The sequence below is a fragment of the Phalacrocorax carbo genome, chromosome 13 (assembly GCF_963921805.1).
Source record: "Phalacrocorax carbo chromosome 13, bPhaCar2.1, whole genome shotgun sequence".
NCBI classification, from domain to species: domain Eukaryota; kingdom Metazoa; phylum Chordata; class Aves; order Suliformes; family Phalacrocoracidae; genus Phalacrocorax; species Phalacrocorax carbo.
Genome location: NC_087525.1, coordinates 6,802,228 through 6,829,026, shown reverse-complemented (window position 1 = coordinate 6,829,026; position 26,799 = coordinate 6,802,228). Strand labels below are relative to the sequence as shown.

Sequence of the window (26,799 nt, the reverse complement as noted above, 5' to 3'; positions counted from 1 at the left end):
ATGCCCTTTTCAGGTTTTTGCTAAAAGCAATTATTTTGAGTTTTATTTTGAAAACAATAAAACCCCACATTATACGGGACTAATTAAAATCCTATGTTATTTATTTGTCAATATTGTGACATCTCAATGCTATGGCAAATACCCTCCCCCGTATTTATCATAAAAAATGATCACATGTCTCTTCTTTAAATCTATTCTTGGCACCTCCCTTAAAGTGACATCTTTTGCATACCATGTTATTTGGGATATTATGAATATAAAGCTAACAAATGATTAATTAAACCAGAGATCAGAACTCTGCCTTTGATAGCAATATTGTCACCAACTGCTGGCAAGGAATTTGTCACCAAATAATAGTAAAATCATTATCCTGCCACAGGCTGTACACATTACAGATAGTTCATTTTCAAATGTACATGACAAACAGTTCTTGATACTAACAGAGAAAATTGTGCAAAAGGTTTTTTACATGTTTAAGCTGTAATTTCAGGTAAGATTAGTGGTGAGAGCATAACCTTTGGTGAAAACCAAACAGTTTAATTAATGAAGAGAATAAATTATGACCTTCAACACTGAAAGATGGAAGTTTTTAATAAAAAAAATTATTGTATTATATGGTAAAAAGTTGAGGTTTTAAAAATAATAAATGCTGTGAACTCATAGTATGGGACAGAAGTTACCTTATTACTACTGGATGTTAGGAGGTTTTGTTTGTTCATTTAACAATAAGCCAACTTAAAACATTCTGCTCAGGGGACTAAGACAAAACAGCTAAGATCAACCACCATTAGAAACAGCTAGACAGATTAATAGTCTGGCTCCATGCGACAATTCCTGTGTTTTCAGTTCCCACTGAGCATACGTTAGGATAACAGTCTTCTCGATAGACGGCCTGGGAGATAGGAAGGATGTGAGCAGAGGAGTGTAATTGAAGTTTAAAGTGCAATTTTGAGAACTGCCATCTGAACACCTTTTAAAAGTGAAAACTGTGAAGTTATTACAGCTGAGTAAGTTGGCACAGAGAGTTTTAGCATCTACCTTCTATCCTAAGTTACACCTCTTGCTGAAAACCTGTACTTCAGCCCTGTTTTCATTCCTTCTTGAGGTTTGGTTGTACCCCTTGAAGCACTGGTGGTACTTCATAGGTATGCCACTCCTGCATAATGCCTAGAACAATCTGAAGACAGTTTTACTCCTGAAAATACTGACCAAGTTATGCTATTGTAAAAGCACTGAACACATATTTAAATCTAAAAAGTTGGGGGAAACTTGAAAGCTGCCTGAAATTCACAATTAGTAACGGTATTGTAACCATAAGGGTCAAAAGATACAAGGAAGATAAGATTTACAGATAAAATGAAACAGCGTGATCAGAAAAGAAGCTAAAATTTCAAGAGTACAAATTCTTCATCAGGTACCTGAGGACTCACTGGGGAACCTGAAAGCTTGTTTACTTGTTTCCAGTTATTTCATTTCAAAGAAGCACTTTTTTGGTATGACATTTTTTAAAAGAATGTAAAATCCCAAATAGCAACAACAGAAAATATGACCAAACACAGCTATTACAATCATACAACTCTGTTGTAACCAAAGTCCCTGTCTTCACTCCATGAAAACCACGACAATTGATACACAGCTCCATGCAAAGTGTATCTTTTGCTTATGCTTATTAAGTAGGAAGCTTCACTAGACGGCTTAGAAGCTTCCATTTTAAACTAAGACAATTAATAATTAACGAGAACTAAATAGTCATTGTTAATATGAGTGATTTGTTGTTCTGCTGATCGAAAATATATTCCGTTTCCTCTGCTGGGTTCACATACGTTTGCTCCATCTAGTGGGAGGCTAACTAAGATATTTCATTTATAACGGAAATACTTCTTAGGTTGTTTGAAAACAGACAGTGAAGAGCCAATTGAGCCATGTTCTCACTTTTGCCAGTAATCTTTATAAATTATATATGACCTACAAATTTTATTGTTGTGTTTGAAATAAAAGATTTTATTTATTAACATTACTCCAACATTTGAACGTTACTCCAACAATGAAAAGAGAGTAGAACTTGTTTTCTCTGTCACATCTGTATGAACTAAAAGTAGTCTAGAACGTCATTACTGTACGACTGGCTAACTACTAAAGCAACCAGATGCTTTGCATTTTGACTCTTCAAATATTCACAATAGTTCCCATTTTCAAAAAAGGAGAGAAGAACAAACTGGGAAAGTACAGGTTGGTCAGCCTCTCTTCAGTCCCTGCGAAAATAATGGGCTGACTCCTGTTGGAACGTGCTTCAAGGCACACAGAGGGCACAGCTACGATTATAAACCATCAGAATGGATCTCCGAAGGGTAAATCGCGCCTCTTCAACCTGACTACCTTTTCTCACATTTCTGGATGAGAGAACAGTGGCTATCATTTAGAAAGGCATTTCACACCATCTCCCAGTTTCTGTAACCAAGCTGGGACATCAGACTTTGGATGGCTGAACGACTAGATGGATAAAAGCTGGTCGGATGATCAGGCTCAGAGGGCAATGGTTCATGGGTTTTACCCTATCTGGTGGCTGGGAACAACAGGAGTACCACAGAAGTATATCCTAAAACCGGTTCTTGTACTACCATCTGTACCAAGGGTCTGGAGGAGGTGATGGAGTACACACTCAGAAAGTCTAGAGATGACACCACACTGGGTGACCAGCTGATAAGCTTACGGGGAGGACTGCCATCCAGAGAGATTTATGCATGCTGTAGGAATGGGCTGACAGGAAACTGAGAAAATTCACCGAGGATAAATGCCAACTCTGGCAGCTGGGAAGGGAGAACCCCTTGCTACAAAACAAGCTGGCGCTGCCTGGCTAGGGAGAAGATCAGCTGAAAAGGACCTGGTAGTCTTGGCACACAGCAAGCTGGGCAGGAGCCAGCAGTGTGCCCTGGCAGCAAGGAATGCCAACAGCATCCTGGCCCCTATGAACCACAGCAAGGCAAGTAAGTTGACGGAAGTGACTATCTGCCTTTATCTGACTCTTATTAGACAGCACCCAGAATGCTGCATTCAGTTTTGGCCCCCACCCAATACAGAGAAGACACGTGATTGCAGCGAGGTCCTCTGACTATCAAGACAGTGGCTGGAACACTCATCTTACAAGGAGAGGCTGAGGGAACACAGCTTGTTCTGCGCCTAGAGACCAGGTGGCTTCAGGGCATCTAAGGGCATCTAAGAGCAGCCTGCCAAAACCTATGAGGAGATGATCAGGAAGATGGAGCTAGACATCACACAGCGGTGCATGGTGGGAGGATGAAATGTGCTGGTTTTGGCCAAGAAAGAGATAATTGTCATCACCGTAGCACCTGTCCTAGCCAGGGACCTTCCCAGCTTCCCATGCTCAGCCACGTGGGCAAGAGGCCAGCGGGGGCGGGGCCACAGCCAAGACAGCTGACCCCGACTGGCCAATGGGATGCTCATTCCATACCATGTGATGCCACAACCAGCAGTTGGTGCCCGGGGGGCGGTCGCGGCTGGGGACTGGTGGGGTTGGGGCGGTGGGGGGTGAGCGGCTGCATCACGTGCGGTTTGTTTTGGTTGTTCATTCCCCCTTCCCCCCGTCCCGGGTTTTGTGTCTCTCTCATTGTTTTCCTTTCCATTGCATTATTGTTGCTGCTGTTGTTGTTATCATTTTAATTTTAATTATTAAACTGTTCTTATCACAACCCACAAGCGTTACCCTTCTGATTCTTCTCCCATCCCACTGGTGGAGGAGTGAGCGAGTGGCTGCGTGGGGCTGAGTTGCTGGCTAAACCACAACACTCTAACACTCCAAATCCATCTCCTTCTGTTAAATGAATTATGCTAAATGATCACAATAAAAAAAAAAATCCCTTGGATAGATGAATATATCCCTTAGCAAAAGTCTGCCACTGACAAGTACATTTCTCAAACTGCAGTAGATGAAATGATTATCCACAGGCTCAAGATCTTCTCAAGTCTCTTCAGTCTCAACCAACCCTCTCTACTCTCTGACCTCTAAGTATGGTATACCACCTTAAAACAAGGTACACAGAATAAGCCTGTCAATCAAAAACTTGTGCATAATTGTAAAAATACAGAATGTAATGCACAGCGCACTTCTGAATGCACAGGTAACACTACCGTCATCCTTCCCACACATTCCCACCTATGACTTCTTGTTGAAATGTAAACTTCTCAGTTTGAACAGATGTTCCTCCCAGACACTAAGACAGTGAAAATAAAACCACCTTAGCTGTGAATCCTATATCCATTCCTGCTTCTAATTATCAAGAAGCTTCTGGTGCCCAGAACATGCATCCACCCACATTTAGTCATTCAGTAACCAATAACTGTTCAACTGAGTGATCAGCGCCAGCTGATGTGGAACTAAATAACCCATTAAGCAGATCGTTGTCAAAACCAGCCTTCCTGTCACAAATCAGTAATTTGATTCTGCTTTAAGAGGCTGATAGCCTTTATTACTAAGTAGGCTCCCCAAGTGAAGTGGAATTAAACACCACCACCCCCGCACACACCCTGCAACCACCCCTCGAAAGAACACTTATTTCAGGTCTTGTTTCTGAAAAAATCATGCATTTAACAGTCTATGGAAAATTCTTGATTTTGTATGTGAAATTATTTATTTAATTTGGGAAAGTTTCATTACAAAGTTCTGTGAAACAAGGCAGCGAGGGATACTCCCGTCTAACACATCAAATGAGAAGTTTATTCAGATCAATATTTTCCCCTTGCATCTTTTTTCACAATATGCATCTTTGACAGCCTCTACTGGCCAGTGAAATGGAAGGGGAGATATTCAACCTAACTCTGTAATTTACAAACACAGACTGCCATAGATAAAAATGATGCAAAGACAGACAAAAGAGCCTTAGTATCTATGAAAATTTAACAAAATATTACTTAGGAAATTTGGTTTTCCTGATCTCTAAACTGAATCTTTCCCCATGTAGTCAGAGCTTATTCTCTTTGTATCCATTATGAACACGTAACACAGATTTCCTCCCTTCTTGTGCAACAACATTTTATGTAATTGCAAATGGCTATCATAGCTTTCCCTTCTCTCTCCCCTTCTGCTACTCTATTCACTAGGCTAATTAAGACTAACCCATTTGGCATTTTTCTCATAGGCCATATTTTCTAATACTCTGATTATTATAGCTGCAATAAATCAGAGTGCATTTGCTTAAATAACTAGGGAATTTTGGAGGTGCTCACTGCTCATCTAGGGACCATAAAACCCCACTTCCCTTATTTTTAACTCAGGTACATAAAAAGCAGAATAACTGCAGCCAATTGTAACTCAATAAAATCTTGCTTGGTTGCATGGAATGAAATTGGTCTTTCCGAGATCTCCAGTATTATCTGACTTGAACAGTAAGTGAACTAAAAGAACTAATGAAACTAAATATGATTTAACCATAACCAGCCTAAATTCAATCAGTATCTGGAGCTGACCAGCAATAATTTTATTCCACGGTAATGGGTTTAAAACAGAAAAAAAAAGTCTTTCTTACTATAACAGAACTGAATACAAAGACCTTTTCCATGAAAAGAAAAAAAAAAAAAGCCATTAATAAATACTTGTTATAAAAGTATTAATGAAATTATTTTGGTTTGTCATTGGTGCCATAACTTCAAGTTTTTGTGAAAGCTGCTCAGGCACATGAATACTTTCAGTAAAACTCTTTCACAGTCAGTTAAGTATTAGAACTAGATCTGGTTTCAAATCTCCTGAAAAAGTTTAATTTTGGCAATAAGAAGAAATTTTCCTGATGAACTAGTGCAGCTTTGGGCATTACTGAATGTAGCTGATGTAATGGCCAAGGGATCTCAATAGAGGAAGGGTTTGTAAGGCACACGAATTCCAACTTGTACGCGTGTGCATAACTGCACCAACCTCACCGAGGTCTGTCTGTCTACATTACTGGTCCCCCAAAGCTGCGGTCAGAATAGGGCCCTGGTGAGTATATTCTCTGGTCTCCACAAACCAGAGCTGTGGGACAGCAAGGATGAAGCTATACTCCTTTCATGAATAAACTAAGCACTTTAAAGTCTAAGCCTCTGACATGAAGAGTAGTTTGTTCAGTGATATTAATCTGCAACTCACAAAATGTAAGGCAACAGAACAACAGAGGTCTGTCCCATGAACTGGACAGACCTGTATTTTAAATTCAAGACTATCAATATGAAGCAGAGCTTATGCTTCTGTGAAATGGCAAAAGCCGTATCGAGCAGCCTCTTCATCAGTGCTCATCTTTATACAGAGAGAATGATGCTTGCTGCTAAAAGAAAGCAAAACTTGAAAGGAAACAGAGTAACGGCAAACATGGATTTATCAAGAACAAGTCATGGCAAAACAATCAAATTTATTTCTTTGATGAATAATGCCCCTTTGTGGATAGAGAAGCAGAAATTTTTGTATGCTTTCACATGTTTTTCTTTTAAGTAAGCTAGAGAAGTAGGTTCTAGATGAACCTATGACAGTGTTTGCACATAACTGGGTAAAAAGATATACTCCAAAATAGTGACGAAAATTTGTCAGTCAGAATGACAGGGTTTATCAAGTAGAATTGAACAGGCATCTGCACTAAGCCCAATATTTTCACAAAAACTTCGTAGAATGGAATAGCAGTGGGCTTAGTAAATCTCTGGTGATACCCAATTCTTGAGACTGTGATTATAAAGCCCGTGTTAAAATGTAACATAATTGTGACGGACGGGGAAGGGGAGGGAAGGGAAGGGTAGGAAGGAGGGAAGGGAAGGGAAGGGAAGGGAAGGGAAGGGAAGGGAAGGGAAGGGAAGGGAAGGGAAGGGAAGGGAAGGGAAGGGAAGGGAAGGGAAGGGAAGGGAAGGGAAGGGAAGGGAAGGGAAGGGAAGGGAAGGGAAGGGAAGGGAAGGGAAGGGAAGGGAAGGGAAGGAAGAAGGGAAGGGAAGGGTAGGAAGAAGGGAAGGGAAGGGTAGGAAGAAGGGAAGGGAAGGGAAGGAAGAAGGGAAGGGAAGGAAGAAGGGAAGGGAAGGGTAGGAAGAAGGGAAGGGAAGGGTAGGAAGAAGGGAAGGGTAGGAAGAAGGGGAGGGGAGGGGAGGGGAGGGGAGGGGAGGGGAGGGGAGGGGAGGGGAGGGGAGGGGAGGGGAGGGGAGGGGAGGGGAGGGGAGGGGAGGGGAGGGGAGGGGAGGGGAGGGGAGGGGAGGGGAGGGAGGGAGGGAGGGAGGGAGGGAGGGAGGGAGGGAGGGAGGGAGGGAGGGAGGGAGGGAGGAAGGGAGGAAGGGAGGAAGGGAGGGAGGAAGGAAGGAAGGAAGGAAGGAAGGAAGGAAGGAAGGAAGGAAGGAAGGAAGGAAGGAAGGAAGGAAGGAAGGAAGGAAGGAAGGAAGGAAGGAAGGAAGGAAGGAAGGAAGGAAGGAAGGAAGGAAGGAAGGAAGGAAGGAAGGAAGGAAGGAAGGAAGGAAGGAAGGAAGGAAGGAAGGAAGGAAGGAAGGAAGGAAGGAAGGAAGGAAGGAAGGAAGGAAGGAAGGAAGGAAGGAAGGAAGGAAGGAAGGAAGGAAGGGTAGGAAGGGTAGGAAGGGTAGGAAGGAAGGAAGGGTAGGAAGGAAGGAAGGGTAGGAAGGAAGGAAGGGTAGGAAGGAAGGAAGGGAAGGAAGGGTAGGAAGGAAGGAAGGGTAGGAAGGGTAGGAAGGAAGGAAGGAAGGAAGGAAGGGTAGGAAGGAAGGAAGGAAGGGTAGGAAGGAAGGAAGGAAGGGTAGGAAGGAAGGAAGGAAGGGTAGGAAGGAAGGAAGGAAGGGTAGGAAGGAAGGAAGGGTAGGAAGGAAGGAAGGAAGGGTAGGAAGGAAGGAAGGAAGGGTAGGAAGGAAGGAAGGAAGGGTAGGAAGGAAGGAAGGAAGGGTAGGAAGGAAGGAAGGAAGGGTAGGAAGGAAGGAAGGGTAGGAAGGAAGGAAGGAAGGAAGGGTAGGAAGGAAGGAAGGAAGGAAGGAAGGGTAGGAAGGAAGGAAGGAAGGGTAGGAAGGAAGGAAGGAAGGGTAGGAAGGAAGGAAGGAAGGGTAGGAAGGAAGGAAGGAAGGAAGGGTAGGAAGGAAGGAAGGAAGGGTAGGAAGGAAGGAAGGAAGGAAGGGTAGGAAGGAAGGAAGGAAGGGTAGGAAGGAAGGAAGGAAGGAAGGAAGGAAGGAAGGGTAGGAAGGAAGGAAGGAAGGGTAGGAAGGAAGGAAGGAAGGGTAGGAAGGAAGGAAGGAAGGGTAGGAAGGAAGGAAGGAAGGGTAGGAAGGAAGGAAGGAAGGGTAGGAAGGAAGGAAGGAAGGGTGGGTAGGAAGGAAGGAAGGGTGGGTAGGAAGGAAGGAAGGGTGGGTAGGAAGGAAGGAAGGGTGGGTAGGAAGGAAGGAAGGGTGGGTAGGAAGGAAGGAAGGAAGGGTAGGAAGGAAGGAAGGAAGGAAGGGTAGGAAGGAAGGAAGGAAGGAAGGGTAGGAAGGAAGGAAGGAAGGAAGGGTAGGAAGGAAGGAAGGAAGGAAGGAAGGAAGGAAGGAAGGAAGGAAGGAAGGAAGGAAGGAAGGAAGGGTAGGAAGGAAGGAAGGAAGGGTAGGAAGGAAGGAAGGAAGGAAGGGTAGGAAGGAAGGGTAGGAAGGAAGGGTAGGAAGGAAGGGTAGGAAGGAAGTGTGGGTAGGAAGGGTAGGAAGGGTAGGAAGGAAGGAAGGAAGGGTAGGAAGGAAGGAAGGAAGGGTAGGAAGGAAGGAAGGAAGGGTAGGAAGGAAGGAAGGGTAGGAAGGAAGGAAGGAAGGGTAGGAAGGAAGGAAGGAAGGGTAGGAAGGAAGGAAGGAAGGGTAGGAAGGAAGGAAGGAAGGGTAGGAAGGAAGGAAGGAAGGGTAGGAACAAATGCAAAGTACTGAATTTAGGCAGGAAATATCAACTGTATTAATAAGAGATGGGAACTAAGGGGATAAGCAGGAGCTCCACAGAAAAGCATTAAGAATGACAGTGGATCACAGGCTCAATAGGAAACAGCATTTGACACATTCTTGAAAATAAAGGCAACCAGATAGTTCTAAGTATGGGCAGGAACGAAGTCAGCAAGCCGTATAAAATAAGCCTTCTAATCAAATCAGAGCTGAGGCCTCCACTGGAAGTAGTGTATCTAGTGTTGGGCCCTACACTTCCAAAAGGAGGTAAACTAAACCAGCTGTAAAAAAGGACTGCAACAAGCATGAGCATGATACAAAAAGAAACAGTCTTCAAGTATACAAGAAACAAGAAGAAGGAGATAGCCTGTTCTTCACATCCTCGACCAGACAAGAAGTGTTTTAAGCTGCCATAAGGAGACACGTGGGGTGGGTTTTAGCAACAACTTTCTATAGGTATTGAAGGAGTAGAATAGATTGCTTGGAGACACCGGGGAGTTTCCAGCTGTGGATGTTTCTAAGAACAGGTCAGACAGATGAACACGAGGAACTATTTGAAGTTAATCCTGGTCTGCACAGGAAACAGTACTGATAGAGTACCACTGCACTTGAACTACTGAACTTAACTGGACACGAAGGAAACAGAAGCAAATATCATACAAGATTCAGTCTATGAACACTGCTACCAAATGATTTTTTTAACAGCAAAGATACCTTGTTAGGCACAAATTACACTGCTGTTCAGATACGAGTAAGGTCTTTACAGGAATGACAAATTTAAATAGCAATTGATACGAGTGATACATTAATTCTAATCAGATAATGTAAACCATGAGAAATAGATGAAAAAACATCCAACAGTCATTGCGCGTTATTTCGTCATTAATGCAGTGCACTACTGTTAATCTGTTGTAGGAGTTATTACCACTTAGAATGTTAGAATGGGACTTGTAATAAACGTAATGTAAAAACCAGACTTAGACAATTGAATAGATTTTGCACATAATTGACAAAGATACTTGATTCATACAGGAAAATCACTTTTGAAAAGAGTAATCACCTAAATGATACTCTAATCATTTATATCAATTTATTTGCCTTAATTTATACGCTGATCAGACACCCAGTAAACTATTCAGAACCATTTCAATCATCCACTCTAAAATCTTCTCTTACCCTAAATAAAAACCATAATCTACTCATTGATTAGATTGGGGCAATGGGCTCAAGTTGGAACACAGGAAGTTACACCTCAACGTGAGAAAAAACCCCTTCCCTGTGTGGGTGCCAGAGCAGGGGCACAGGCTGCCCAGGGAGGCTGTGGGGTCCCTTCCCTGGAGACATTCACGCCCCACCTGGACGCGGTCCTGTGCCCCTGCTCTGGGGGTGCCTGCTCAAGCAGGGGGTTGGACAGGATGATCTCCCCAGAGGTCCCTTCCAAACCCTGCCGCTCTGTGATTTGGTTTAAACTGTTGTTTTCTTTTATGGAAACACTAACATATTAGTATGCATATATATGCAAGCAGTATGGATATTAAGGTGTACTTATTTAATGCAATGCGAGAAGATTTAGTATTGTCAATTACTGAGATACCATGAAAAAACACACCCGCTTGCTAAATATACTCTAGGGGTCATATAACAATACATTATTCAGATACAGTGTATTAAGTTTGCAGAGAACCTCAACAGTGCTATTTACTAACTTTTTAGTGCTTGTTTCTAAAACATTCAGAATTTTTAGTGTAGTATTTCAATACAGATAGAGGCAACATAAGAAACAGAGAAAGGGATGAAATGAGGTGCAAACATCCAGATGAGTCTGAGGAGACTTTAAAACTTGAGATTTAAAAAAGAAAAGGGAAGAAGCTTACTTTCACAAATAAGAAATCCAGTTCCAAATGGGGGGGAAAGGGTAGAAGACAACTTAAAAAAGTTAAAAGACAGGAAATAACTAGCTCAGTGAACTGTGCCATACCATGGGACCACATAATGAACAAGATAGGGCTGAGTGAGATGGGTAAATGAGGTCTGCTGCTCACAATGGTGGAATGGCCTTTATCTGTTGCCCCTTTTCAACATTTTATAGACAAAACCTTATTTCTCTGTGATACAAATTAATGAGTCAGACCTTCAAGCATAGTAATTGCATCAGCTTACTGATTGTAACATAGCTGCTAAATTTCCATAAGCGCAGGATGTGGCCCATAACATCTACATGTATCAGTCCACAATGGCCCACTGTTCAGTGGCGTGCTCTGCCGGAGGTTAAAAATACATTACATTCCCATGAGGATTCATTTTGATTTCATGGTGTTTTTGGTAAAATACATTTTTCCCAACTAATTAGTTGGTAATAATTCTATGTAATAGTACAGTAAAAAAATACCACCTAACGGCTTCCTGGTTATATATTTCACTCCAATTTTTTGAAGCATATGTAACAGAACAGAACAATGTCTTTTGGAAGGGACCTACAACTATCATCTAGTCCAAGTGCTTGACCACTTCAGGGCTGACCAAAAGTTAAGCATGGTATTAAGGGCATTGTCCAAATGCCTCATAAACACCGACAGGCTTGAGGCACCGACTACCGCTCTAGGAAGCCTGTTCCAGTGTTTGACTACCTTCTCGGTAAAGAAATCCTTCCTGATGTCCAGACTAAACCTCCCTGGCACAGCTTTGAACCATTCCCACACTGGATACCAGGGCGAAGAGCTCAGCACCCCCCTCTCCACTTCCCCTCTTCAGGAAGCTGCAGAGAGCAACGAGGTCACCCCTCAGCCTCCTTTTCTCCAAACTAGACAAGTCCGAAGTCCTCAGCCACTCCTCACAGGACATTCCTTCCAGCTCTGTCACCTGCTTCGTTGCCCTCCTCTGGATGCATTCAAGGACCTTCACACCCTTCTTAAATGGTGGAGCCCAGAACTGCACACAGTACTCAAGGTGAGGCTGCACCAACGCTGAATACCAATGCTGAATGGTGATTTCTTTTGTATCAGCTGCTTCATTTGCAGTGGGTTTGTTGGTTTTGGTTGGGTTTGTCGTTTTGGGTTGTGTTTTTTTTGGTTGGTTTCTAGGAAAAGCAATCATGGTTCAGTTTTTGAAAGGCAAGGCTAAACGCTCCTTTTTTGTAAGAAAGTACAAGGCCACAGAACTGCCTTTAATCTTTGAAGCCTTTAGCAAGGTCACCTGGCCCAGGACAGAATGGAAACTACTAGTCATGAACATGACAGTATTTTCACTAAAACATCAACTGTTTTAAACTGCATTCCCAGCCAGTACTATGGCTGTGGTGGCTCCTATCCTGGTTTGGCCAGCAGTTTCCTTGTCTCGTATGGGAAGGCGTGGCAGAGTGGTGAATTTAACTCCGGAAATGAGACTGAGGTGGACTAAAGTCATGGTGCCACTTGTTTTATTTTTGTCTCACTCAAATGACTTCCTGGTGTGTAGAAACTACTAAGTACATAGACTGAGGTAGACTTCAGGGCATGTGAACATGGGGCTCTGGGCCTCAAACTTTGTATTTAAACATCTAGTTTCTAATCTACATCCACATGCCAAGGCAGCTTTTAGTGTGTATCTCCCTGCTTCTAACAAGGCTTTTTGAATTGGATTAATGTATTATAAAATTTCTATACATAGTTTAGTATCTTTAAATTTCATACTTGATTACAGTATTTATTTTAGCCAAGATAAAAATCAGAATTCATGTACTAGTTGCTCTTTTCCAAAGAGACTGGCACCCTGTGGGAATTCCAGTTTTCATGCTTTACAAAAGGCAATTCTTATAATACCTTACTATCAAGCATGAGAAGTAAATCTGCATGTAAACAACATGAGACAAACTGTAAGGTAACAGGAGAGAAAATAGAAGAGGAATGGAAAAAAGGAGGGGCAGGAAAAGAAATGAAGAGGACACAAACAAACAATACTATGCGAGGCAGGACAATGCATAGCTATGACAGTGATATAGCACCACAATTCTTCAAAAAATGCTAACCTATGTCTCCACAGTAAGCTATTCATGTTGGTTGCCGAATGGTCCCTGACAATAATTTTACTTTCTCTTTGGGTAGGATGGTATTTTTCAGCAATTAATAATGCTCTCAACTTTTTTGCCTAGGCAGTAGATAAATCTCTGAGCTCATCAACATACCCAAGAATAAACAAAAAAGGAGCAGAGATGTTTCTCAGCCTAAAACCCAACTATGCCAAGTAAAAGCTGCCTGCCAAACCTCTGAGCTACCTGGAAATCCTACAGACTGTGTAAGAGTGAATCATTCCATCTCTAGATACCCAGGCTGCAGGTAATACTTGCTATTGAATTTTCTGGAATAGAAAATATCAGAAGAAAAGGAAGTTTTTTTATTGATTACCTAAATCCAGCCTAAAATTTCATCTGGATTTAACTCTACCAGATGAGAAACACAATAATTTATAGAGAGAAAAGACTCATATGAATTATAAAGCTGGTATGTTCTACAAATGCATGGTGCAATTTCATATATCAAAAAACCCCAAACAAGCAACAATATAGCAGCAACACTATCACATAGGATGATCTTTTCATTCAGGAAAAAATAACTCCCTTCATGCAGATCCCTTCTGCAGTTAAAAGACAACTAGGGTGAATCATCTGCTTCCCGATCTGTGAGTTTCCTACAGACGGAAAAAGCAAATCAAGCAGTCAAGCCTGAGACGGTGGAAGCTGTAAGATGGAAGGCTTAAGGCTACATTAATGGAATGGAACAGAGAAGTGGAAAGGGAAGCCTAAGTTTAGGCAGACACAATTTTAGGTTTCATCTCTGCTGGGGACTGGCTCAATTTCAGAAATAAGCGATTAGTCTGCAAACCCCAACACTGGCAAATGAAGCCACAATTTGCACTGGTGCTGCTCTGATTAAAATCTGGGTAAGTTCTACTTCTGGCTTTGCTTATCAAGGAGACGAGCTTTTTTTGTCTGTTGGCCACTGACCAGTCAGACTGAGCTTTGTACTTTCACAGGTCCAGGGCACTGGTGAGATCTCACATCACTTCAAGCATGCAACTGTGTGCTACAAGGGGTTTACCTTCCCTTGTTGTGGTTAGCTCTTCCTCACTGAAACAGCAAACAATTATTCAGCTCTGTTCTTTGTTTGCTGAATATTAATTAAGGCTCATACTTAGGGTTTTTTTACATATTTGGAATCCAGTTTTCACAAACCCACAAATATTTTGAGAGTGTACTTGACAGCACAACCCTGTGGGGTCAGCAAAACTCACAGCCATAGCATGGCATGCCATGTTCAGGTGAGATGCCAGACTGCTTTCTCACTAAGGCAAAAGGGACCGATTCCCATTCTGATAACACATCAGCAAAACAAAGAATGTAGAGTTCTCTGACATCTGCTTATCTGATTTCCTCAATGAGCAAATTACACACTGATTATGAAGAGGGTAAAAGGAAGGCAGTGCTATGATTAGTACAATAAATATAGGTGGAAGAACAACGGATGTCAGTTATCCGTCTGGCTCTGACACCAATTACTGTGGTCAAGCATGGGGCCCTCTCTGCAAGACTGCACAGAGTCAGGCAGTGAATTTCAGTGCCCCTGAAAGAATTATGACATTCCCCTACTTGTGCTGGCCATGATCCCAGTGGAGGAAACACTGCTGGCCACTCTATATTCTCCGCATTTCACTTGCATATGCTTTGCTATATAGTAACATGAAAGTTGTTAGCTTTTTGTAGGTGACTGAACACTAATATTTCAGGATATTTCAAAGGCTAATTGAACTGACACATGTCATTTCTCATGCACTATTTCATGCTGGACCATGTCTAGGAAAAAGGAAGGTTTCTTTTTTTCAGAAAGAATTGTGTCCAACTTGCTGAATAGCTATGTTTTCTTACATTTTCCATAACCATTTCATGCATATTGCTTCATGGACACCAGGATCGCTAGGCAACTGGAGTAACAAATTAATGTTATGTTAATGTTACTGCTCTAATTTTCTACTAACTAAAGTACTTGGTATAGAGAACAGCAAGAGGGCCTCAAAAGCTAATAGCTAAGTTACACTGAAGGAATGGTACTCTAAAACTGCAATTTCAACACAGTCCATGCACTAGATGAGGCACAGTACTCCCTTGCTGCACCACACTTCAGTATCAATATACACTGACTTTGCTGATACCGAATATAATGAAGGCTCTCTTTTTTCTCTTTTTAAGAGCAAGCTGTAAGTCCCAGAGGTTCCCAGGTAATTAGGTAGTATCAGGTTTGTCAACCTCTACAGAATCCGTTCAGGTAAGCAGTACTTAAAAATACTGTCTTCCGTTTATCAAGCTCAGTAGCTCAGTGGAGGATTTTTTAAAAATTCTCCAAAGAATTTTCTTTCAAGGTTTCTGGTTTTTCTGAGGCAGTTTCCCTGTTATTACTATGCCTCCTTACTTGGTATGCCTACTTGCCTTCATCAGCTCTGCATTCCAACTCTGTGAGCAAATTTTTAAGAAAATAATCTGGTGTGATTCAAGTTCAGAAGCAACGTTTAAAAACAAATAACCAAAAAAAACCAAACCCAGGAAGGTATCACTAACAACAAAGCCTGAATTCAAATATACCTATGGAATACTAAGGAATTATAAAAATGTAAACCAAAAGAACTATTCGGGATTAAATAAATACATTCCTCCCAAACCTTTTTCACTGTCACACTGCGGCATCAGCAAGGACACGCATGACAACAGGACCAGATCTTACATTATTACACCAGTGTCGAAGCACGGAATGACACAGACCACAGCACTGCTACTCCATTCTTGTGCCACCAAAACTGAGATCACAATCTAGCACACAGATAATTATTATTACAGTTCTGAAGTCCGATTACCTATTGAATACATTTGTAATGTATCTCAACGCTTTTCTGCAACATGCTAAAAAAAGACCATCCTACTAGTTAGATGATTCCACAGTGAAAATAATGGCAATTGAGAAATTTCAACTAGGCCATGGACTGTACAGACAATTATGATCAGTAAAAAGGATCTATGGCCAGATTTACACTGAGCAATGAAGACCTCTGAGCCAGAACTGGCACTAGCATTGACAGGGCTGATTTCAAAATCAGAACCATAGCCTGAGCTATTAACACTATTGAGAGGCGGTAGTCAACGTTTCCAAGCTTGCATTTCTCATACTCCAGTGAACCATGTGGCAGGATGCATATTTTAATAGAGTATCTGTGATTTGTAACACTTTTGCTGTGCCTCCCAGTTTTAGTTCCAGAAATTCAGTCCTTCCCTTTTAACAGAATAATATGCTTTCCATTTCTCTGGGAATATAATTTATATCAGACAGTAAGCACTAAATGGCAAGGAAGGAATACAAATCACTTTTCTTTGCTATAAGAAAAAAAACCCTCAGCAAAGATTTTAATGTTCCAGAAAAAAATACTGCCTTGTGCTTAAGTTTCCAATGAGTCACTAAAATAGAGCTACCATATCATTCTGGAAAGTTTGTTTTCCTGAAAGAGAGGGATAATTTCATGAACAATTAAAAACATAAACATATATGACACAGTTACAATAAATTTAATCCCTAAACCGGCAAGAATTGAAAGCCAAAAGAGTATGTAAGTCAAAACTGTTCATGCCATCCATTTCTGTCTTCTCTGTCTGAACCAGTAACCGCAGCATTAAGAGACTTTGATGGTAAGCTACGTAGTATTTGCTGCTGAGTAGTTCTTAATTCACAGCCTTGCACGATGCCTAAGGCTGTACAGCTTGGGCAAAGACAATGCAGATATGCCAGGAAGGATAATTGCACATTTCTGCTGCAATGGATACAGTATGCAGCTGACACTTTCATCCCTACTCCCTGTATCAGCATTTCTGAAATCATTCATTATTTTTGTCTATAGATATTTGTTATATACCCATAAAGCCTTTTTTTCCCTTTGCTTTTTAAAATCAACACAACACAATATCTTTCGTGTTAGCTGACGCTTTACAAACCGAAAACCTAAGGCAGATTTAAGAAAAGTATATTTTTAACTGGGAAAAGAATAAAAAAGAGAAGATGTGTCAAACAGTCATGCTGAATGTAAAGAAGCAGGCATAAGCATAGCAGAAAATGGTAGAAGTATTATAGTTTAGTAGTTGCATGCAATGTAGCAAGCAGCTTGCTTTGATAAATAAGATTTAGCACACACTATTGCACAATCAATTCTCCATTACTGTCTTAACATTAATATATAAAAGAAAAAACAGTGAAGTCAGATTTGGCTTGACAGGGCCCTGGATATCTCTTTGCTTTCAACAGGAGGTTGGATCAGATGATCTCCTGAGGTCCTTTCCTTCTGTGATCCTCTGCGTATGTTTCTGTTCTCTCTTTCCGCTCACTGACAAGCGTGTGAGACAAGTGAAATGTGTGACAGTGAAAAGTAAGGTTTGGTTCAACTGACACTGCAGTATTTTTGGTTTAGAAAGAAGGCCCAGTTAACCATAATATTTTGGACAAAAAAAGTAATAAGAAATAGTATTACAAGGATTTCAAATAATAAAAAAAAAGGTAATATATGTTAACATAGAATAACCATGGGCTTGAGTATGGCACTATCCAAGCGGTGAGTTCCTGGCACTCCTTTGAAATACTTCTATTTAGTCATATCTAGAGCCACCTGGATGGCACATGTGAGCTGCTGCGTTGGAGGGGAAAGAAAACCTTCCCTGTCAGACCTGTACGCAAGATGTAGCCTGACAATATAGAGTGCTTTCTCATGTGCTTACACATACAGTTAGAGAAAGTCTATTCCTCCACCATATACGTAAAACAATGAGAAAATTCTATATGTGCTTGTGCGTTAAGGGGGCATCTACTTTTGACACTCCTGTACTACAGGATGATTCCTCTGTACAGAATAACATAGTACATGGATGTAAAAGGACAATTTTGGAATTGCACATATGGGGATGAAGGGGACACTTATTTTCCTATCCACTATTCATTTTATATGTAAAAAGAACCTAGAATCTAAAATCAGAAATCTCCCTGTAAAAACTGAGCAAATGGCTGGAGCGTGGAAGCAGGGGCAGCAGTCAGAAAGATATACAATGAACCGAAAAGTTAAAACCTGTTAGTCTGAAAGTGCAGGAATGTAGAAGCACAAAAACCACTCTTAACTTTTGTTCAAAAAGTAAAGAAATCTATCATTCCCCAACTACCCTGCTGACTCTAATTCAATGGTTTAAGCAAAGGAGACCTGAAGATGTGGGAGGAGAATGGCCATCCCTCCTTGGGTGAAATAATAATGTATCTTTGCTTTGGCTTCCACCCCCATGTCTGAGATTAAAAGGGTAAGCATCCGCTTTTTCCTCTTCTGTCTCCCTTCCTCTACCTGAGGTGTGAACACAGCATTTCTTTTTAAAAGCAATAAATTAATCTGTTTTTCTGCTAGAGAGTAGTTTTGTGGAAACACCTCAACTCTGAAGAACAGGTACTTGTTATGGCATTTCTGGCAACTCCAAACTCTAAAGGTATTTCTTAGGGCACCAAACTGCCCACATGTTCAAGAAAACAGGTTGCACCTTTCAAGGAAAACAAGAGGGTGGGTTTTATTTACAGATACACTGCTGAGCAGCTTTTTGTTCTATAAAGCAAGAAAACCAGCAACACTATTACACAGAGAACCAGAACGGTCATCTGATTTGTTGAAGATATAAAAGGCCCTAAACTAATGAAATTGGCAGAAAATCAGACCTTTGAGAGTTTGTTATATGGTACATAAACATGAAATACAAGCAAAATGATATGTGTAGTTGTTTGCCAGAAAACAGAAATTGGCTTTATTTATTTGGGAACACAAACCGGCCTGGTACTAAATGGAGAGTAGCATTTTAAAAAATGACAGCATGTTAAATTGAAGTGTACGCTGACAGTGTCCCAAAACTGTTGCAGTACAGAGCATTTTGATAAGACATCTGCAAGGTAAAGTCATAATAATAATGACTGTGCTTATGATGCTAATACAGATGTAAATATAAACATGTGTTTCCACAACATGAGATGACTTCCCACACCCCTATACTGCGAGGTAAAGAACATAGATATTTTTGGAAAATATGTACGCTGATGAATTAAGATATGAAATGTAACCTCTGTGGGACAGTGCTTTGAGTGACGTTTTCCCCATAATGGTACCTCAGGGCTGGTGATCCTGACTCGAGATGTTAAAAAGCCAAGTAATATGGCAGGTACAAACAGCTGATGGAAGCTTTTACCTGCAAGTCTGCATATTTGGTCATGGCACTAAATGGTATTACATCACCTCTTATTTGGCTTGTGCAGCACAAGCATAACATTCCCCAGTAACACCTTTTATGTGACTTGGGATAAAACCCTGAAAAAGGAACAAGTGTCCAACTATCCTTAACAGACAACACATGCTACTTCCAGGCTCTTTATTAAAGGACATCAGATATTATATTCTTTTCCAGTCACACTGCATCTGGCTATACCACTCTGCGGATGACAGCACTGACAGAATAAGCAATGAAAGCATCATTTTAAGAAGTAGGGCATGGAAACATCTGCTTGGTAACAACCAGCATATTTTTTCCTACATAACAAGGAAAGAAAATCCTCTCCTGGTTAAAAAAAGATGACAACATAGCAAGTACTAACTATATTTATATCAGAAGCCTAGTGCATTAGAGCGCACAAGTGAAAATACATGAGAAAGTCCCTGCTTTCTGCCAGGGAAGTTGACAAGGAGCTGAGAGAAGGAAAGGTGAGCTCTGACCTACTTAGGTCAGAAATGGCAAGAAACTGATGAAAGGTGCGTGTCCAACTAGCTTCCTAACTACAGAAGTTCTTTCTCTCATGCAATTGGTGTGGGAGAGGAAGAATGAAGAAAAAGGTGTTTAACAAACTTCCCAATATATATTTGTAATGAGTTAGCATCACTCATAAATTTCAGACTAACAACAATTAAGTTTACCAAGACTATATGAATTGTTCTTTGTCTTTCCTCCCCACAAGGTCTCAGGGCTCTCTCGAAAAAGCAAACAAGTATAAGACGGCAGTAAATGTCTTTTTTCTCCACTGCTTCCCTGCTTTGCTTTGTTTTCTCTAGCTTTCAAATAGAGGTTCGATTCATGTGCGCTATTGCCTGCATCTGACAGGATCTAACTCATTCCTACTACAGAAGTAAAGACAGGTAGAAAACCCTGCATCTGTAGGATAACTCTGTCATTAATAAAAGCGAAGGTGGAATTTAAACTAGACAGTTATTAACTGGCTGAAAGAGAAACAGGATGATAGGAAGGTTTGCACCACTTGCTATCTTCCTTTCCAAGAAGTCCATGTTCTGAAAATTCCTGTAACTCTGCTGGATACAAGAGATCAAAGTCTGCTGTGATGTCTCTTACTGAGAGAAATAAAGTGTACTGAAGAGCTCACAAGCTCTGTTATGGATAAACCCTTAAATTTATTTAAAACAGAATGAAAAACGACCCAGAATTCAACAAAAAGAGGAAAAAGGAACCCATCCCAAGGGTATTCTGAAGTACCCAAAACATTTTAAAAAGGGTCATGCTGTAGACACCTGAATATATATCTAAGCTGAGGGTTTTTTTTTTTTGCCAAGTAAATTAAAACCCACAGCAAAAGACTATTAGCTAAAGAAACGGGAAGATAACTAATGGAACGGGGATGTAGTGATGATCTAGCTAAAATAAAAGTATCTAGGTATGACAGAAACCCCAAATTAATCCTTTGCCTCAGTTTTCAGGGGGAGCCGGGGCTGGAGACCATGTACAACATGGTGCAGAGAATGGCTGTTCAAAGGTAATAAAGGCACAATCTGCAAAAGAAACACTCAAAAAGCCTAACACCATAAACACTGAGGGAACCTATAGTCTCCATCCCAGAATTCTGAAAGAAACAGCATATGGAAAACACACTCAGCAGTAAGGATTTTTAAGAAATGCATCACAATGATGCACTGTATCAGGCAAGAACTACAATCTCAATATAAATTGTCCACCTCTCACAAAATTAGGGAACACAGTTTCCTCCTCCACTGCTTCCATGAACATAAGAGTAGTAAAAGCATTTTGAATAGGGAATATGAATATTTTGCCCTCTTCTTCCTCTCTGGAAAACTCACTGTAGTTCACCTGTTTATCCTCCAATAAAAACAAAGAATTCCATGAAACTTTGACTTGGTGAATTCTCTTCCACTGTTCTTGGTGTATTTCTGCTAGGATTACTTTGTTACTGCTTCAGCTATCAGTAGTTATTATTCATTTGAAATTACTACCACTTTCCACTGTGTTTAATATCCTAATGGGATATTATTAGCTGTTCCTTCGATCCAGCTGTCTCATATTCTTCAACTAACTAAACTTTCATATAGAAGCTCCTTTTTATTAAAGAAGTTCTAGCATCAGTCTTAACATTATGCAACATTTAACACATATTCTCTCAAAAACTGTCAACCCGTTTCCTTTGACTTTTCAATTTACTTCCTGTGGCAGAATTCTTGTCTTTAAGTCTCCTCTCTACCCTAATCTATTTCTGTTACAGCAATATTCTGATGAAAACACTATGCAGATAATGCACAAATGTTTCTTCGCAAAATCAAACTTCCAAAGCCTCTACAATTTAAAAAAAATGAGATGCTTCAAGAGTCAAAAAAGGACTGAGGAATTTGGACACTAATAAGCACATGCAACTATATGCCCTGGATCAAATACCTGATGATTTCAAATCAACAGCTACCATTGGACAAATAAATCCTTGCAAGTGAAACAATGAAAAGCTTCTTAAGGGAAGCACCCTGCATTGCCAGAGGCATTTCTGTTACAGCCCATCAGTGCAGCACACCTTCCACTATTTAGTTGCTCTCACATGTTATTCACATTATACCTGCTGGAATGGAATGAATGTTTTATGTATCTATGGTTAAGCTTGGACGTTGAAAAGCGTATTTGATAATTTGCATTAACAATAGTATTTCGCAGTGTTATACAGTTAGGAATCTATTTTTAAAAAGATTCTCTCTGAGTAATTACATGCTTGAAATCCTTCCTTAGGAACTGACCTGGAGAGTTTCTGCTTTTACTTTGATGTTGAAAGATTGCCCCCCCGTGAATCAGTGTCCGTGTTCATTTACACTTCTCAATTATATTTTGATCAATAATTTCTTTCCCTGATTCAGTCTTGTGATCCCCTGGAATCAGCAACACTTTGTTCTTTGGCACTGTATCAGTAAGCCCCTATAAGTGGGCCACGAAACACTTTTATTTCCTCACCTTGGCTGCTGTGGTAACAGCATACATCTGAATAACCACCAGATTTACTAAAGCTTCTAACAGGCAGATTGAAATGAAACTGGCATTGTCTGGGATGTATCTAATTAGGAATGCAAATACACCCTTACTCAATAATGAATGCCAGGGCTTCCTCAGCACTCTCTCGTGCTGGCAGTCGGTATCTCTAAGGGATGGTGGAGCACCTGACTATCATTTCACCAAACCTCAAAAAAACCTTCTCGTGACAGTGCCTGAGTAATAGTATCCATAAAGTAGAAAGCTGCAAGTCTCCTTTTTAATGAAATAATTTTTTTTTCTTTTTTTTTTTTTTGATCTCCTGAGCTTTTGTCAGGACTCGGCAACTGCTGGGCTGTTAAATACATTCAAATAGAGCTGAATACATTTCATGCCACATTGATTTCTATGGCAAATGCATACGTTGTTTAGGATAATGAGAGGCTGGGTACAGATGGAGGCAGGCTCTTATACCATTGGACATAACTTCTGCAATTCAGAGGAGGACAAGGAGTATCTGCTCTTTGTACCCAAGGCTTCAGGTACAGCCAACAAAGTAATTTCTGATACTTTGTTTTTTCTTGCCTTGTCAAATTGCACTTGCTAAGCCAAAGTGGAAGATGGCACTGATAGAAATCATCTTACTAACACTGCCCATTTATGACTTACAATTTTACAGATGGACTATGCACTTACTCGGTACAGGTATTCTGTGCACTTACTATGCGTTATGCATATGTACAGTCTCTTCACATGAAAGAATTCTCCCCTCATCCTTCAGAAAGAAGCACAGGGGATATAATATCCTTTTCTTCTTTGAGTGACTGTCCACACGCATACACACATCACAGAGGACTCGGAGTTTCCTGCGGAGCAGTGTCCGCGTCTTCGCAGAAACTGACTGAAGCTTTGTTACGCTCCTCAGTGCATTTCCCAAAATGAAAAATTCTATAAAGGAATAGTCAGTCACGATCATCTGGAGTTCAAGCCCAAGCAGACTGGACACACAGAAGACTCTGATCTCACTGAGGAACAGATAGAAATAACTTTGTAATCTTAAAAAAGCAAGAGTCCCTGAGCCCCTAAGGGAAGGCAGGACAAGCAATCCATGCATTAAAAGAAGCTTAACAAATCTAGAAAAAAAAAAGGAGATGCCCTAAGCAAAACTCTTAGCCTACCTTCACTGAAAAAGGAACTTATCAGAAGACCTAACATTGGATCGGCCTCAATCTGGTTTGTTTTGTGAGATAAACCCAACTCACATAAACTCCTCCTGCTATGGGCAAGATGTTTTATGTTTCAGGACCTCTCCAGTATATACACAGTTTCGTACTTGACAACTGCAATCAGGATGAGACTTCTGAAAGATTCTGCATGTTTGAATTCCTAATGGGACTGTTTAACTTACACACTGCAATATGTTAAGACTTACTAACATTTTCCATATTAGGATCACAGAATCGTAGAAAGGCTTAGGTTGGAAGGGACGTTTGGGCCCATCTAGTCCAGCCCCCCTGCAGTGAGCAGGGACATCTTCAGCTAGATCAGGTTGCTCAGAGCCCCGTCCAACCTGACCTGGAACGTTTCCAGGGATGGGGCATCGACCACCTCCCTGGGAAACCTGTGCCAGCGCTTCACCACCCTCAGAGTAAAAACTGTCTTCCATATATCTAGTCTGAATCTACCCTCCTTTAGTTTAAAACCATTACCCCTTGTCCTGTCACAACAGGCCCTACTAAAAAGTCTGTCCCCATCTTTCCTATAGTCCCCCTTTAAGTACTGAAAGGCCGCAATAAGGTCTCTCCCTGAGCCTTCTCTTCTCCAGGATCAACAACCCCAACTCTCTCAGCCTGTCTTCACAGGAGAGGGGCTCCAGCCCTTGGATCACTTTTGTGGCCTCCTCTGGACCCGCTCCAACAGGTCCATGTCCTTTCTGTGTTGGCGGCTCCAGAGCTGGACACAGCACTGCAGGTGCAGAGCAGAGGGGCAGAATCTCCTCCCTCAACCTGCTGACTAAACTAGCCTTTAATATGCTTTTATATTTATAAGAAAAGAGGAATCTGTTTCTTACTTTCCTTTGAAAGCGGTATCTACATTTTCATTAATGTTTAGTTTTACTTAAAATCGCTGAACATACAGATATTGCATCTCAGTTATATCATTTGAAATGGGATTGAAGATATTTGGGGGAAATTCTGCATCTGACAAAATTCTGTTTCCATTTTTAAAAATAAGCTGTTCTGAAGCATTTTCTTGAACTTCAGGAAAAACTCAGGGAAAAGTACATTGATTATGATTGTGTAAGAGTGACAGAAATCAGGCTGCTAAGTCTGCTGCTGTGAAGCTGACAAAACTTCAGCAAGATATTATTAGGGTCACCTGAACATACTTTCTGTTCCTCCACTCCACTAAATAAGGTTAAGGTTGAAGAACTACAAGCAGATTTGGGTTTGTAGCCACAACTGGGTAATTAATGAAGTGAATTAAGATCTTTATCAACCAAACAAATAAATATTTTTAAAGAACAAAACACATTTTTATGTAATACTTTGATCTGGTACTCAATGCAATTCTAGCCTTCTTGAGGTATAATCATGTGTGTTTCATTGTAATCCAAATTTCCCAGATCAATTCAATCTGAATAGGAGCTTAGGGGCATTGTTCACATACACAGTTCTAAATTCCCCTGAAAATGCCCTGATGTCCCAAACTGTATTAGAAATTAATATTAAATGAACAAATAAAAAACTTACCCGAATCATCATGACTGAGCATCTGATGTTATGAATTGTATCATACACCTTCTTAGAAATGTCCACAAACTGGTTATCATCAAACATATGCACTGTGTTCTTGCTTAAGCTCTCCAACGCAATCTTTACTTGACTAATGAACTCTGGAATCACTATTTTAAAAAGAAAACACAAACAAAATTCAGTGATCATAAAAAGGATAAAACATGTAATTTTTCTTTCTGGCAAATTGCCCCACACTGATTAAAATTTTATTTAAAATAAAAGCAAGCATTATAGTAGTAACATGATTAGTTTTATGTGGGAACACATTTTTAAATAATATTTTTTTTTGTAAAAAAGTGATAAAAATGCATTTGGTGAGCATGTAAACCGTGAATGGTTATAGACTACAACAAGAAGAAGAAGGTTTTACATGTGGCTCAAAGTTGGAACTACTATTCAACAGACTCCTACTATTTCAGAATCTGCTTTCAGTCTGAATGGAGACAAAATTACCAAAAGACTGATGCTTATTCTCCAAATTAAGATGTCCCACAATTATAACCTGGACTTACCATGGCAGTTTACCTTGTTTGATTGAAATAAGTTGTAAATTTTGAGTCAGTTTAATATTAACCTGTGCTTTACCCAGAATGTCCTGGGAATATTCCTCCGGTGCTGCATGGCCTTATTTTGCAAATTGACCCAGTACCACTATATCTCCCTTGATCCTTCACATCAATTTGATGCAAAGGAAACCCAATGGACAGAATATGGAGTGAAGAGAGAACGCAGCTGGAAAATCCATCACACACAGAAGGACCTCAAACAAGTACAGATCAAACTCATTTGCAGCAACTCATTTTCTGTCACTTGGAGACTGAAGAGAAAGGAAAAATGGAAAGTATAGGGACAGAACTCAACTTCTGTAATATTCAGTATGAGTAAAATACACATTGTGGTACAGAAGCTTTTTTCAGGCAATATGTTGGTTTCAAATGCAAATATAATATGGGTTCCATCCCTTCCTCCACAATTACATGCTGCATAATTCATAAATCCGTACCACATGAAAGCAACACTACCAATACCTTAAGTATGAATCATTTCAGGCAAATTTTGAAGTATATAATAATTTTTAATATAAACAAAGCTTCAGCTGAAGTCAACAGGTCTTCCAAATTATAAAACCTGGCAACATATACTTTACATATTAGGAAAGTTGCCACAATAATGCTTTTAACCCTAACTTTACATGGAGAAACCCACATAACTCTTGGAGACATTTAAATTAACTCTGAAACTGCAGTAACTTGTCTTCAAGCTCAGCTGTTTCTCTCCAGAGTGCAGAACAGTTACTTCCTGTGTCACTTCTCAGAAATAATAAACTTCAGCTAATTCAGGGGTAATGGGAAGGTTCATTTTCTTCTGTAAAATAGGTCTCCACAAGTGTGATACAAGTAGATGCCATTTAATTTGGAAAATAGGATATTTCAAATTGTTTCTTTCCTCTTCAGATTATCACTTGAATTACCTTGCCTTCTGAAAAGGTCAGTGGGAAGAACAGATTTCTTAAGTGGTGTGGAAAAAAGACATGGTACATGTTTCATTAGCAAATTGAATAATTAGGGAGAGCAAACACCTATTTATTTAGTGCTTTTTGAAAAACTTTTTTTTTTTAAAGAAACACAAATATACAATTTCAGACCATTAAATCTTTTTTTGTTGTTAAACAAAGATCTCAGCCCCTAGACTATGAAAATAATTACAAGTGTGGCAATTTTGAACTAAACAGACACCTCATACATTTACATAAAACTAAACATTCAGCTCTTCACATTC

At 40.4% G+C, this 26,799-nt stretch overlaps 1 protein-coding gene across 6 annotated transcripts in view; it reads right to left on the bottom strand.

The window, feature by feature from the left end:
• Positions 1–26,799, bottom strand: part of CTNNA3 (catenin alpha 3) — a 556,373-nt gene that overhangs the window by 78,717 nt on the left and 450,857 nt on the right. For all 6 annotated transcript variants that reach the window (XM_064464726.1, XM_064464725.1, XM_064464727.1 and 3 more), the window contains one exon: positions 24,976–25,127. In XM_064464726.1, the coding sequence (XP_064320796.1) occupies positions 24,976–25,127 (152 nt within the window). The remainder of the gene's footprint in view (positions 1–24,975; positions 25,128–26,799) is intronic.